Source organism: Papio anubis, chromosome 1 (genome assembly GCF_008728515.1).
Source record: "Papio anubis isolate 15944 chromosome 1, Panubis1.0, whole genome shotgun sequence".
NCBI classification, from domain to species: domain Eukaryota; kingdom Metazoa; phylum Chordata; class Mammalia; order Primates; family Cercopithecidae; genus Papio; species Papio anubis.
Window position 1 is genome coordinate 21,990,819 of NC_044976.1, and position 12,147 is coordinate 22,002,965.

Consider the following 12,147-nt stretch of genomic DNA (forward strand, 5'->3'; position numbering starts at 1 on the left):
GGAGTTAAAAGAAGGGCTATGTTTAAATTTGGAGTAGGGGGAAAAATAAAGTTAGAAATCTTAGAGCAGACGAGCCCTTCACTAATTCCACTAATTAAAGCATTAATCACAGCTCCTCTGAATTTGAAGCTTCACTGAAGAATTTGTTGTAAGTGTCATGGTGTCTCAGGTGATTGAGGTTGCAGGAGGAACTGTTCATTCTTCCATAAGTGGGGACATTACCCTCCTTTTTCTTTTACATTCAGTCCCGAGTCCTTGGCTTGCGGTGGTCCCCTAGGCCCAAAGTTTTCTGCCCTGAATCCTGGTATTGTAGGCTCCCTGACCTGTTGAGTACTTAGGACCAAATTGCCTCTGGGCCTGGGGGAAGTGCTTCGTTGAGCTTTCAACTTTGTACTGTTTTCTTTCTGTTCAAATAAAACACTAGTATAGGTTAAGCTGGCAGAGTGAGTCCTAAGTGACTGAGGGGCAAGTGTGCCTCATTTCCTATTTGCAGATCCCCACACATTCTCAGGGCTTCAACTCAGTTTGCCTCCCTTCTGACTTTTATGTGGTCCCTGATACCTATTTCCACTTCAGCTTGAAGGCAGCGTTTTGTGCACTGTCTGCATGACATTGCTTGTGAAGGGCAGCGCTAACACTGCCAGTGACTGTCCAGCTCTTCTGATACGGCTTTTGTATTTTTCCTAGGTCCTTTTTTGCGTGATTAACGCATCATGCTGTGATTTTACTGTATAAAGCATATTCACACAACTTCATTTAAACCTACCAACAAAGCCGTGAAGGAGGCAAGGTGGTTATTTTATATCTCAGGAAGCAGATCCAGAGAGGCAGAATTTCAATGGAATCCCGAGGTCGCTGTTTACTTGCTTCCTTGAACCTCAGTTTCCCCATCTTTAAGGCTGGAGAACTAGATCTGTAAGCTCTCTTCGGTTCGGAGTGTGTCATTCCATTCATGATCCTGGAATAGGGCATGAAAGCCAGTGGCAGACACCCGAGACCTTAAGAAGTGTGTCCCATAGGGATGGCAAGGTGGTAAAGTTTATGCCAACAATAGTGTGAGGGATGCCTCTCCTTCCGGTCAGCCCTCCTCCAGGAGGCGCATGGGTGGTGGTAGCAAGTGGGAGTCTTGGGTGCCCTGTCTCGATTCTACAAGGTGGGAGCGGGAGAGAACCCAGCGACTGCACGACTGAATGACAGGGAGTGGCCCCCACTGCCTCCAACATGGCAGCCTCTATCCAGCGAAGCCGGGTCCCCGCTTCCGGGTTCCGTACTGCCGGCCAGGCTACTTCCGGCAGCGCGATGGCTGGGTTCCCGGGACTCGAACGGAAGTTCCGGCGGGGGCGGCCGAGGGGGAAGAGTGTGTGTCTGCGGGAGAAAGAGGAGAATTGCCCAAGCGGCCTCGGAAGCCCCAGGGAGTGGAGGTAGCCAGCCGGCGGCTGCGGAGGAAGGGCATATGGGGGAGGTCGGCCTTGGGAGGGTCCCGGAGAGCGGGGAGGGGGACCGCGATAGGGGAGGATGGGGGTGGGGAGTGAGGTGCGAAGGCGCTGTCCAGTCTTGGGGACTTCGGGAGTGGAGTGGGGCTAGGCAAGGGGGTGTCTGGGTATAATGGGACAGACTTCGGGGTCGAAAGTAGAAGAGCCCATTGTGGGGCGGGGGCTTCCCCAGAGTCAAAGGTACAAAGCCCCATTGTGGGCAGGTGCGAGTCCCGGGTCGGGGTAGAAAATGTTACTGGGGAGAGTGACCCTTGGTCAGAACAGAAGTTCCCATTGTGGAGAGCAGGAGATCCTGGGTCAGGGTGGAAGTTCTCAAGGTGTAGAAGGAGACAGATCCCGGGCCCCAAGGAGGGAGCCTGGGCGGGAGGTGCAAGTCCCCACGGTGGAGAAGGAAGGGAATCGCAGCTCAGGGCGGGAGGTGCGTTCCCCAGGGGGAAGAGGAGCCCCGGGTCACAGGTGAACGATCCCATTGTGGGGAGCTGCCCTCAAGGGCCAGAGATGGAAGGTGAGGCCAGTTGGGAGGGGTGGGCAGGCACTTGGAGGCAGGTAGTGGAAGCTTCCGGCGAGTTTGGAGGACGCCGGCGAGTTTGGAGGATGGGGAGGGGCCAGCCAGCCTGACATTCTTTTGTGTGTTTGGGAGTCCCAGAGCGTGGTCAGGCCGGGGCTCGTTTGCAGTCAGTGGCAGCAGCAGCAGGTAGCTCCGTTTAGGGGGGCGTGGAGCACCAGTTTGGGGTTGGGTGGAGTTCTTAACGCTATCTGGAGACATGGGCAGCCCCCTGGGGGTCTGGGAATGGATGGGCCAGAAACTGCTGTGAAGGCTGGATGCGGGCTGGGTCAGGTGAGGTTGAGATGGGGGTTGGAGGCGGCACTGAGTAGGGGATGGAAGCTCCTTTCCCTGGCATTTTTCTCTGTATTTCCCATAGGGCCGGGAGCTGGGGAGGCAGGGACCCAGGGATGATTGGAGAGGAGGGGGAAGGCACTGACCCCTGAGGAGTTAGAGGGGGAATGAAGCAGGCGTGCCGCTGCCTCCCCTCTGCCCCCTGCCCTACAGTCCCTGTGCCCTGCCTCTGCCTGTCTCCAGCAAGCTCAGATCCTGTGGTTGGGCCAGAACCAGAGACACATGTTCTGGGCCACTAGGGTGGCTGCCTTTGCCTTTCAACCCTGGAACTGAGGCAGACTTCCTTCCCCTGTGCCCTGGGACTTCTTGCCTATTTGTGCCCAAGACAGAACCTGGGTGCTGTGTGGGGCTGGTGGCCTGGTGGCCTCTTGGGCCAGGAGTGTGTCCTGTGCCTGGTTTTGCTCTTGACCGCCACCCCTAATGTGTGCAGGCCCCCGCCGTGGAGCCGTGTGGTGTATGTGTGGTAACACCATGTCTGTGCCCCTGCTCACCGATGCTGCCACCGTGTCTGGAGCTGAGCGGGAAACGGCCGCGGTAAGGGTCCCCTTTCACCCACGGCCAGACACTGTGGGAGCAGTTGGAGGACCAGCTGGAGGGGGTGTGGGAAAAATGGAGGTGGCAGTGATGAGCAGGGAGTATCCTGAGGCCAGGAGGCTCAGGGTAGTAACCTGTTTGCTAGCTGGGTTCCTCCAGATCCTTGGGGGTGGGGGAGGGGTGGGCAGAAGTTGGAGAACCTAGAGGGAACCTTCCTGTCTCCCCATTTCCATCCTTTTCCAGGTTATTTTTTTACATGGACTTGGAGACACAGGGTAAGTGACTGAGGAGGGGTGCTTCTTAAGGAGGGGGCCTGGGCCCAGCAGCGGACTGGAGACGCCTGTACGTCCCCTTCTCTTTCTACCACATCGGAGCCTTTTCTCCCGTCCCTCCTACAGGCACAGCTGGGCTGACGCCCTCTCCACCATCCGACTCCCTCACGTCAAGTACATCTGTCCCCATGCGTGAGTGTCACCCCAGCAAGGGAGGGGCTGAGGCTGGGGATCATCTGGGGGTGGTCCTGGCATCCCAGGCCTGTTCTCTCCTGTCAGCTGCATCCTGGGGCTTGGGCTCAGGGCAGTCAGAAGTGGCATTTTCAGCCTTAGCTCCTGTGGAGCCCCCAGGAGTGGGGTCCAGCACCAACCCCCAGCTCTAGGGCCTCCTAGACCTGAGCTCTCCTAGAACCCACACCTCCCTTTGCCCCTTCCCCAAGTACTCACTGACTAGCTGGGACCCCGTCACACCAAGCGCTGGGCTCTGCTTCTCCATTGCTGGTGCTTTGCTCCAACCACAGCCTCCAGCCCCACGTGGCAGGTTGCCTGGCAACACCTTAAACACAGGCCCTGCCTGCTGGGAGGGCCCCCAGGGGCGGCGCGGCCCCACTCTGGGCTGTGGGCTGTGGCCTCGTCATTCCTCCTGAGCATGCTGGGCCCTCTGGCTGTCTCCCCAGGCCTAGGATCCCTGTGACCCTCAACATGAAGATGGTGATGCCTTCCTGGTGAGTCTGGGAGCAGGGCTAGGCAGGGGGACGAGGACACTTGGGCTGAGGGAGCTACAGGAGGCTAGCTGGCTGGGGTTTTCTATAGCTGCCTGTGCCTCTACTCCCCAGGTTTGACCTGATGGGACTGAGTCCAGATGCCCCAGAGGACGAGGCTGGCATCAAGAAGGCAGCAGAGAACAGTAAGACCCCAGCCCCTCCTCTGCCTCCTCCTTCCCCCGCCCCCCAGGAAAGCTCTGGGCAGTTCCTCAGCCTGGCTCCGTTCTTGGGCCCCTTGGCAGCTTCCCCCCACCTACTCATGCCCCCTCCCCCCAGTCAAGGCCTTGATTGAGCATGAAATGAAGAACGGGATTCCTGCCAATCGAATCGTCCTGGGAGGCTTTTCACAGGTGAGGGGAGAGGGGTGGGGGTGTGGGGGGTAGGGGTGGCAGGTGAGTGAGTTGTGCCGTCATGATTCCTCTCTTCTCCCTCCAGGGCGGGGCCCTCTCCCTCTACACGGCCCTCACTTGCCCCCACCCTCTGGCTGGCATCGTGGCGTTGAGCTGTTGGCTGCCTCTGCACCGGGCCTTCCCCCAGGTGAATGTCCCCACTGACCCCCCCACCCTTTGGGTCTGCATCCTTGTGGCTTGGGGACTGCTGCAGCACTAGCTTTGCCCTGAGTCCTATCCGGCCCCCAGGCAGCTAATGGCAGTGCCAAGGACCTGGCCATCCTCCAGTGCCATGGGGAGCTGGACCCCATGGTGCCTGTACGGTTTGGGGCCCTGACGGCTGAGAAGCTCCGGTCTGTTGTCACACCTGCCAGGGTCCAGTTCAAGACATACCCGGGTGTCATGCACAGCTCCTGTCCTCAGGTCAGTGGGGGACCATTTCCCACTCCCACTTCTCTGCCTCCAGCCAGGAACCTCTCGTGATCCCCTCTTAATCCCCTCAGGAGATGGCAGCTGTTAAGGAATTTCTTGAGAAGCTGCTGCCTCCTGTCTAACTAGTCGCTGGCCCCAGTGCGGTGCCCCAGCTCATGGGGGACTCAGCAAGCAAGCCTGGCACCATCTTGGATCTGAGCCGGTCGAGCCCCTGTCCCCACCGTTCCTGACCTGTCCTTCTCCCACAGGCTTCTGGGGCAGGTGGCAAGGCCTGGCCTTTCTTCCTGGCCTCAGCCACCTGGCTCTGTCTGCAGCAGGGGCAGGCTGCTTTCTTATCCCATTTCCCTGGAGGCGGGCCCCCCTGGCAGCAGTATTGGAGGGGCTACAGGCAGCTGGAGAAAGGGGCCCAGCCGCTGACCCACTCACTCAGGACCTCACTCACTAGCCCCGCTTTGGGCCCCCTCCTGTGACCTCAGGGTTTGGCCCATGGGGCCCTCCCAGGCCCCTGCCCCAACTGATTCTGCCCAGATAATCGTGTGTCTCCTGCCTCCACTCAGCTGCTTCTCAGTCATGAATGTGGCCATGGCCCCGGGGTCCCCTTGCTGCTGTGGGCTCCCTGTCCCTGGGCAGGAGTGCTGGTGAGGAGATGGAGCCTTTTGAGGGGGGCCTTCCCTCAGCTGTTTCCCCACACTGGGGGGCTGGGCCCTGCCTCCCGGTTACCCTCCTTCCCTGCAGGCCTGGAGCCTGTAGGGCTGGACTGAGGTTCAGGTCTCCCCTCAGCTGTCTCACCCCCACTTTGTCCCCACTCTAGAGCCGGGAGGCAGTGGGGGAGGAGTTGTGTCTCGTCTTCTGTCTCCATGTGGTTTTTGGGTGTTTTTCTTGTGTCCTGGATTCCAGTAAAATTAAAGAAATTGCTTCCTCAGTGCTCAGGCCTGGCTGATTGTATTCCAGAGGTGGATAGTGACCATCTGTGAGAACCTGCCCCAGTGTAAGAAAACTTGTTTTTATTTTTAAATACTTTGGAAAGCTCTTTCAGAGCAGTATAAATGAGTGCCTGGGAGGAGGAGGTTTTGTTCCAGTCACTCGCTCTTGGGGGTCCTGATGAACTCTTGGACCCTGTGGAAGATAAGAGTTAGAGACCTCGGCCTCCTGGTCAGTGGAGCCCTTGGCCTCATGCCTGGTGGGATGAGTGGGCCCAGCTGGGGTTTGAGGTAGGGGAGGCCGTGGCTTGGCCCCAGCAGCTCCAGGGCCCTGGGTTCCTGCCAGAGGCTAGAGAGCAGGCAGCTGCTGCTTTTCCTGGTCCTTGGTAGGGGAGGGTCCTCAGGCCTGCGCGCCAAAGCCTGAAGGATTCTGCTTCTGCCAGCGCCACAGATCCTCACCTGCAACACGGCGAGGTGTGTGCTCAGGGCCCACGGTGGAATGCAGAGCCTCCCCCCACTCCACAGCCTGCCCTGGGTGGTCATGCCCAGATCTGATCAGCCCCTCCCTGGCCCCTAACTGCAGGGGTCCGGCCAGCACTCACACATCCTGTCCAGTCCTAAGGCTGCTGTCCACCCCAGCTCCTTGTGGGCCAGGCTGGGGTTGGCGTAACAGGCTGCCACATCACCTTCCCGCCGTGCCACCACCTTGTACGGGATCTGCAAGACAGGAGGTAGTTGGAGCTTAGCTGAGCCGGCCCTGGCCAAGCTGCCGGCCAGGTCTTTAAGAAGCGGAAGTGCAGAGCAGCGGCTCGCCCGCAGGCACCTGGTGCCGGGTGCTAGGCAGGCTGAGACTGGGCAGTGCCAGGTGCCCACAGGAGAGGTGAGTGGGAAGGGCCAAAGCTGCTGTGCTGCTGAGAGCTGGGTGGGGTGAGGTGGGTGGGGCAGGGGGCCTACCTTCTTCCCAGAGGCCTTCTCCATAGCTTGGACCATCTGCAGCACTGAATAGCCTGTGCCCGTGCCCAGGTTGTAGATCTGCCCCGCAGAGAACAGGGTTTATGGAAGGAGCTGGACTGACCACCCCTCTGGGCCTCTCTGCCTGGATCTGGTCCTTCCCCTCCCTCATTTCTCCCTTCTCTTCCTACCCGGCAGCCACACTGCTCTTTCAGCTTCCTCAAGGCTGCAATGTGGCCCTTGGCCAGATCCACGACATGGATGTAATCCCGGACGCCTGCAGAGAAGGGAGTGTGTTGGATGGGGAGTCTGTTCCCCCTGACTCTCCCTCCTGGCTCCCACTCCTAGGTCCCCCGGTCCTAGGCTCACCTGTGCCATCCTCTGTGTCATAGTCATTGCCAAAGACATTCAGGGCCTCCCGTCGCCCGATCGCCACCTGGAGGTGGAGATCAGGTCAGTTCCCCTCAGATCCCAGGCACCAACTATAACCCCAGGGTCACTCCTGTCCCTTCCCTTCTGCCTTACCTGGGAGATGTAAGGCATGAGGTTGTTGGGTATGCCCTGAGGATCCTCGCCGATGCAGCCAGAGGCATGGGCACCTGTGGGGTTGAAATAGCGCAGCAGCACTGCGTTCCAGGTCTGTGGGATGTGGGTCAGGCGGTGAGGCCAGAGGCACAGGCAGTGTGTCCCAACAACCCAGAGCCCTCCCCATGCCTATTCTGTTTTTTTGAGATGGAGTCTCACTATGGCCCAGACTGGAGTGTAGTGGCCTGATGTGGCTCACTGCAACCTCCGCCTTCCAGGTTCAAGCAATTCTTATGCCTCAGCCTCCGGAAGAGCTGGGACCACAGGCACACACCACCATGCCGGGCTAATGTTTGTATTTTTAGTAGAGATGGGGTTTTACCATGTTGTCCAGGCTGGTCTCAAACTCCTGACCTCAGGTGATCTGCCCACCTGGGCCTCCCAAAATGCTGAGATTACAGGCATGAGCCACCGCGCCTGGCCAGTTGCCTATTCTTTATCTTTAGAAACAAGCAGGGGATGGGGCCCTCCACTGCGACTGCCTGAGCCTTAGCTTCCTCCTTAGCGGGGGTGTTCAGAATCCCACCCTCAGGCTCAGGGTGGGCCATCAATCAGTGGAGCCAGGGCGCTATCAAGGGGGCCCTCACCTTGTCTGCCTGGCACAGGTCCCGGATCATTTCCTCGATGAAGAACTTGGACTTGCCGTAAGGGTTGGTACAGCCACCCGTGGGGTGGGCCTCGTCCAGGGGCAGGTACTGGGGGTTCCCGTACACAGTGGCTGAGCTGCTGAACACCAGGTTCTTCACCCCATGGGCCTTCATGATCTGGCCATGGAGAGGTGGCGTCAGTGGCCTCCGCCTCACACATTACTCCCACCCTGTTACTCCTCCACAAGAGAATGGGGCTGAGGTGGGGAAACTGAGACTGGGACATAAAGACCTGAGTCCAGGATGATAGAGCTTGGGCTCTGTGTTTGGCACTGCCTGCCAGACTGGGGCCCAGCTGGGCACCCTCCTAATGTCTCTGCCCTGCCCTCTCACCTCCAGAAGCTGGATGGTCCCAGTCAGGTTAACTCTGTAATAATCCAGAGGCTTCTGCACCGACTCGCCCACAGCCTTGAGCCCCGCAAAGTGGATGACCGCCATAAAGCTGTGCTGCAGGGGTGACATGGCCAGAGATTGCTCTACTGGCCTTAGTCCTTGGCAATGCCCCCGGCCTGCCTGCCTGCACCTACTTTTTCTTTTTTTGACAGTCTTGCTCTGTTGCCCAGGCTGAAGTGCAGTGGTGCCATCTCAGCTCACTGCAACCTCCACCTCCCGGGCTCAAGCCATCCTCCAACGCCAGCCTCCCGAGTAGCTGGGACCACAGGTATGGGCTACCACACCCAGCTAATTTTTGTATTTTTCTGTAGAGATGGGGTTTCACCGTGTTGAGCAAGCTGATCTTGAACACCTGGGCTCAAGTGATCTCCTCACCTCGGCCTTCCAAAGTGCTGGAATTACAGGCATGAGCCACTGTGCCCAGCCTGCACCCACCTTTTTTTTTTTTTTTTTTGAGACGGAGTCTCGCGCTGTTGCCCAGGCTGGAGTGCAGTGGCTGGATCTCAGCTCACTGCAAGCTCCGCCTCCTGGGTTTACGCCATTGTCCTGCCTCAGCCTCCCGAGTAGCTGGGACTACAGGCGCCCGCCACCTCGCCCAGCTATTTTTTTGTATTTTTTTAGTAGAGACGGGGTTTCACCGTGTTAGCCAGGATGGTCTCGATCTCCTGACCTCGTGATCCACCCGTCTCGGCCTCCCAAAGTGCTGGGATTACAGGCTTGAGCCACCGCGCCCAGCCTGCACCCACCTTTTTGAAGAGACACTGTAGGGCTCCCTGGTCCAAAATGTCCATCTCCTCAAACTCCACAGAGCGGCCTGCCAGCTCCTGGACCCGCCGCAGGCTCTCAGGCAGGGAGCCCCCTCCTGGTAGGGTACATGTAGGCCACATCATCACGACATGGGGTGCTGTGTTCCCAGGGACTAGCCAGACACACGTTCCCCACCCAGTGGTGGAGGTGGAATCCAGAGTTTTGCGTCTGCCATCCCCTCAAGTAGTCCCAGCCCCACTGCCCCGCTCACCACGGAAGGCGTTATGGAAGTTGTCGATGACCACGGGCAAGTAGCCGGCCTCCAGCAGCTCCAGCACTGTGTGGCTGCCAATGTAGCCAGCGCCACCTGTTACCAGCACCTTCTCTGCCATGGCACCTGGCCCAGGATACAGAGTCTCAGAGGTGGCTTGGGCTGCCCGCTCAGAGCTTCCTTCCCACTGGAATCCTGTCCCCTACGCTCACTTTGGAAGGAGGCAGCAGTGTGCCCTAGGTACCAGGCTGGCTCAGAAGTCAGCCCTGGGGCAAGTCTGGATACTATCACTTTCTGGCCTTAGGAAATTAGCCTCTTCGCCTCAGTTTCTGCCTCTGTAAAACGGAGCTAATAACTGTATAAATATCATGAGGCAGTGTGAGGGTTCAGTGAGGTGATCTTAAGGGCCCACCACAGCAGAGCTGGGGAGACTGACACAGGCACCTTATTTTCTAGTTCCACTTGTCTTGGAGTTGGAAAGATGGAATCTGAGGATCCACACTTCTTTCTCCAAGGTGACTGAGGAGTGGAGAGTCCTGGGCAGAAGGAAAATGGCAGCAGGATTGGGACTCCAGGGTCCCAGGAAGGAGTTCTCTCTGCTCAGACCCAGGCCTGTCCAATGCCTCCACCTTCGCTAGGTGTAAATTGGCACCTGGGCTCAGTGACTAATACTTCCTGCTCTAGGCGGCCCCCACCCCCTTTCCCTCAAGGGTCAGCTAGGAGGAAGCAGGAAATAGATCACATGGTCTCAAGGATGAGGTCTTTGCCAGGCAGGCTGAGGCCAGCTCAAGGGCAACCACACCGTGGTTGGTCCTGGAGCGGGCCCCACCCAACCCTCGCTCAGTCTCTGCCCATGCCAGGGCCAGCCCGGTCACTCCTGGCTCGGAGTTAGGAATGCCGCCCAACTTAGGCCTCTCTGGGTAGGCCGTGTAGACGTGGACTTGGCCAGGTGCGCACCTCCACCCTGAACAAACTGCGGGCAGAACGGGCGGGACGGGGAGGAAGCCCCAGACACTGAGGCCTTTCATTCCCAGCGACCGGGCCAGCTGCCACCTTCCTCCACGCTGCCTCTATCCCCTTTTGGGCTCACGCAGCTCCAACTCACTTGACCAAGAGCTCTCTGTGTGCCAGGCTCTGTACCGGGCACTTTTGCATGATTTTCCTGAATTCCCCCAGCATCTCGGTGAGGCAGGTGTTGTCACCGGCATTTTACAGATACAGACACTAGGGTCAGAGAGGTGAAACAGTTTCCCTTCGGTCCCACAGCTGGCGACAGCGGGCTGGAATCTGGATCGCCAGGCTTGCAGCCCGGCCCCCTCCCCAGGCGGCTCGCCCTTCCCCCACCGCTCCCCGCTGGACTCTGCCCGCCGCGCGGAAGCCGCCCCCGCCCCCGCCCCGCGCCCGGCGCGGACCCCGAAAGTGGTGGCAGAGAGGCCCTGGGAGGCAGGAAAGCTGGTCTGAGCCCGGCTGCGCCCCCGACCCGCGGAGTGACCTTGCTCAGCCGTCGCCCCCTCGGTTTTCCCAGTCTGTCTGCTGGAGGAAAGGGGAGCCGGGCCGTGGGCACTCTAGGGCGGCTGGGTCTCAGGCTGGGCTTTGGGCTGTGGCGCGGAGCGGCGCCGAGCTAGGAGTCCCCAGGCCGGGAATGAATGAACCCCGGCCGCCCCAGCCCAGGCAGCGGGGAACTGGGACAGAGGGGGCGGGCCTGCCCCGTAGGGACTCTGCCAGGAACGCGACCCGCCCCTCGGAAACTCCCTCGCTCCCCGCGGACTCCCCGGCCCCTCGCGAGCCCACCCGGCCCTTCATTCCGCCTCCCGAACCTGCTCGGGTTCCCGCGCCCCGCACTGACTCCAGAGGCACCGCCTCCTGCGCCCGAGCAGCGGGCCCTTTAAGTGCTGACGGCCCACCCCGACCCCGCTCCTCCACGCCCCCAAGGAAACGTGTCACTCGGGTTACGGCCACTACGGGGAAGCCGGGAGGACAAAAGACCTCTGCGCTGTGACTGCGACTGTGCGGCACACGCCCACGGAAAGCGGAAGTGGGCGGTGCCACCCCGCGAAGGGCGCAGCTGGTGCCAGGTCCCGGGAGCGGTTGGGTCCCTGCCGGTGCCCCGGGTCCCCAGGCCAGCTTGTCCCAACCCCTGGAAGAGGGCCGCGCTTCCGAGGGGGCAGGGGGCAGAGGGTAGGGGGCCCACGCCTCCGCCCCATTCTGACCCGTAGGTTTTCAAACTTGCCGGTGTCTACCAGACCCTGAATTCAAAATCTTGAACTACCCGATCCCACGGGACTAAGGCAGAAGAGGGTCGCAGGGGGCCGTGGTGCCGGAAGTCCAGTCTGCAAATAATGGAGGAATCTGTCAGGCCACACTAGCGGTTCCAGCGCCCTTGGCTCTCAGCCCTCACCGCGGCCCACACCTGCCGGGAATACTCTGCACTCTGCCTGCCACGACGGCAGGTTAGAAAATGATTTTGTTTACAATGAAAAGTAGTAGAGCTAAAGAATAATATGCACAAAATGTGACATCCTGCGTGATGAAACCAGAGCAAAGGAGCCCTAAATGCAGGAGCGCACAGGTGTCCCCGCAGCCGAGAATCAGCGCCTGACCGCAGAGCCCGGGGGAACCGACAGGTGAGCGCTCCCGGGCCTGAGAACGCCAGGGAGAGGCCGGGCCACCGAGGTCCAAAGCAGCAAGTGTGCCCTCGGGGGATCTTGTGCAATAGCCCCAGTCACAGAGGCAAAGCTCAGAAACAACCCTGTCGGGTGTTCTGGCCAGCAACTGCTGCAAGCAGCCTCCTGAGTAAGCCCAAAGCCACTGATTTCCAGTCACTATGGATTTGGGGCTCAGGTGGGGAAAC

General features: G+C 59.6%; 2 protein-coding genes and 1 long non-coding RNA gene across 15 annotated transcripts; 1 reads left to right on the forward strand and 2 right to left on the reverse strand.

Moving 5' to 3' along the window:
• Positions 1-833: 833 nt before the first annotated feature.
• Positions 834-3,727, reverse strand: LOC108585552. The gene is made up of 2 exons (XR_001902060.2): positions 3,645-3,727; positions 834-958 (listed from the first exon to the last, which is right to left on the reverse strand). It is a non-coding gene; the product is annotated as an uncharacterized LOC108585552 (long non-coding RNA).
• LYPLA2 (lysophospholipase 2) lies at positions 1,310-5,707 on the forward strand. Its single transcript, XM_003891316.4, has 10 exons — positions 1,310-1,421; positions 2,822-2,925; positions 3,169-3,200; positions 3,324-3,389; positions 3,875-3,922; positions 4,034-4,104; positions 4,238-4,311; positions 4,397-4,498; positions 4,600-4,773; positions 4,854-5,707. Exons 2-10 carry the CDS (start codon positions 2,848-2,850, stop codon positions 4,902-4,904), a joined length of 696 nt encoding a protein of 231 aa, XP_003891365.1. The 5' UTR covers positions 1,310-1,421; positions 2,822-2,847; the 3' UTR covers positions 4,905-5,707.
• GALE (UDP-galactose-4-epimerase) lies at positions 5,612-11,216 on the reverse strand. 13 transcript variants are annotated; one of them, XM_021937345.2, is made up of 12 exons: positions 11,114-11,216; positions 9,741-9,832; positions 9,297-9,422; positions 9,025-9,140; positions 8,219-8,332; positions 7,826-8,002; positions 7,179-7,292; positions 7,023-7,089; positions 6,845-6,930; positions 6,657-6,734; positions 6,305-6,419; positions 5,612-5,898 (listed from the first exon to the last, which is right to left on the reverse strand). In XM_021937345.2, the coding sequence occupies exons 3-12, from the start codon at positions 9,415-9,417 to the stop codon at positions 5,702-5,704; spliced, it is 1,185 nt and encodes a 394-aa protein (XP_021793037.1). In that variant the 5' UTR covers positions 9,418-9,422; positions 9,741-9,832; positions 11,114-11,216; the 3' UTR covers positions 5,612-5,701. The 13 variants fall into 13 exon arrangements, with proteins under 13 accessions (XP_021793037.1, XP_021793026.1, XP_021793028.1 ...); XM_021937334.2 differs by lacking the exon at positions 9,741-9,832 and adding an exon at positions 10,402-10,520 and having other exon boundaries at positions 11,114-11,202; XM_021937336.2 differs by lacking the exons at positions 9,741-9,832; positions 11,114-11,216 and adding exons at positions 10,402-10,520; positions 10,789-10,895.
• Positions 11,217-12,147: the final 931 nt, after the last annotated feature.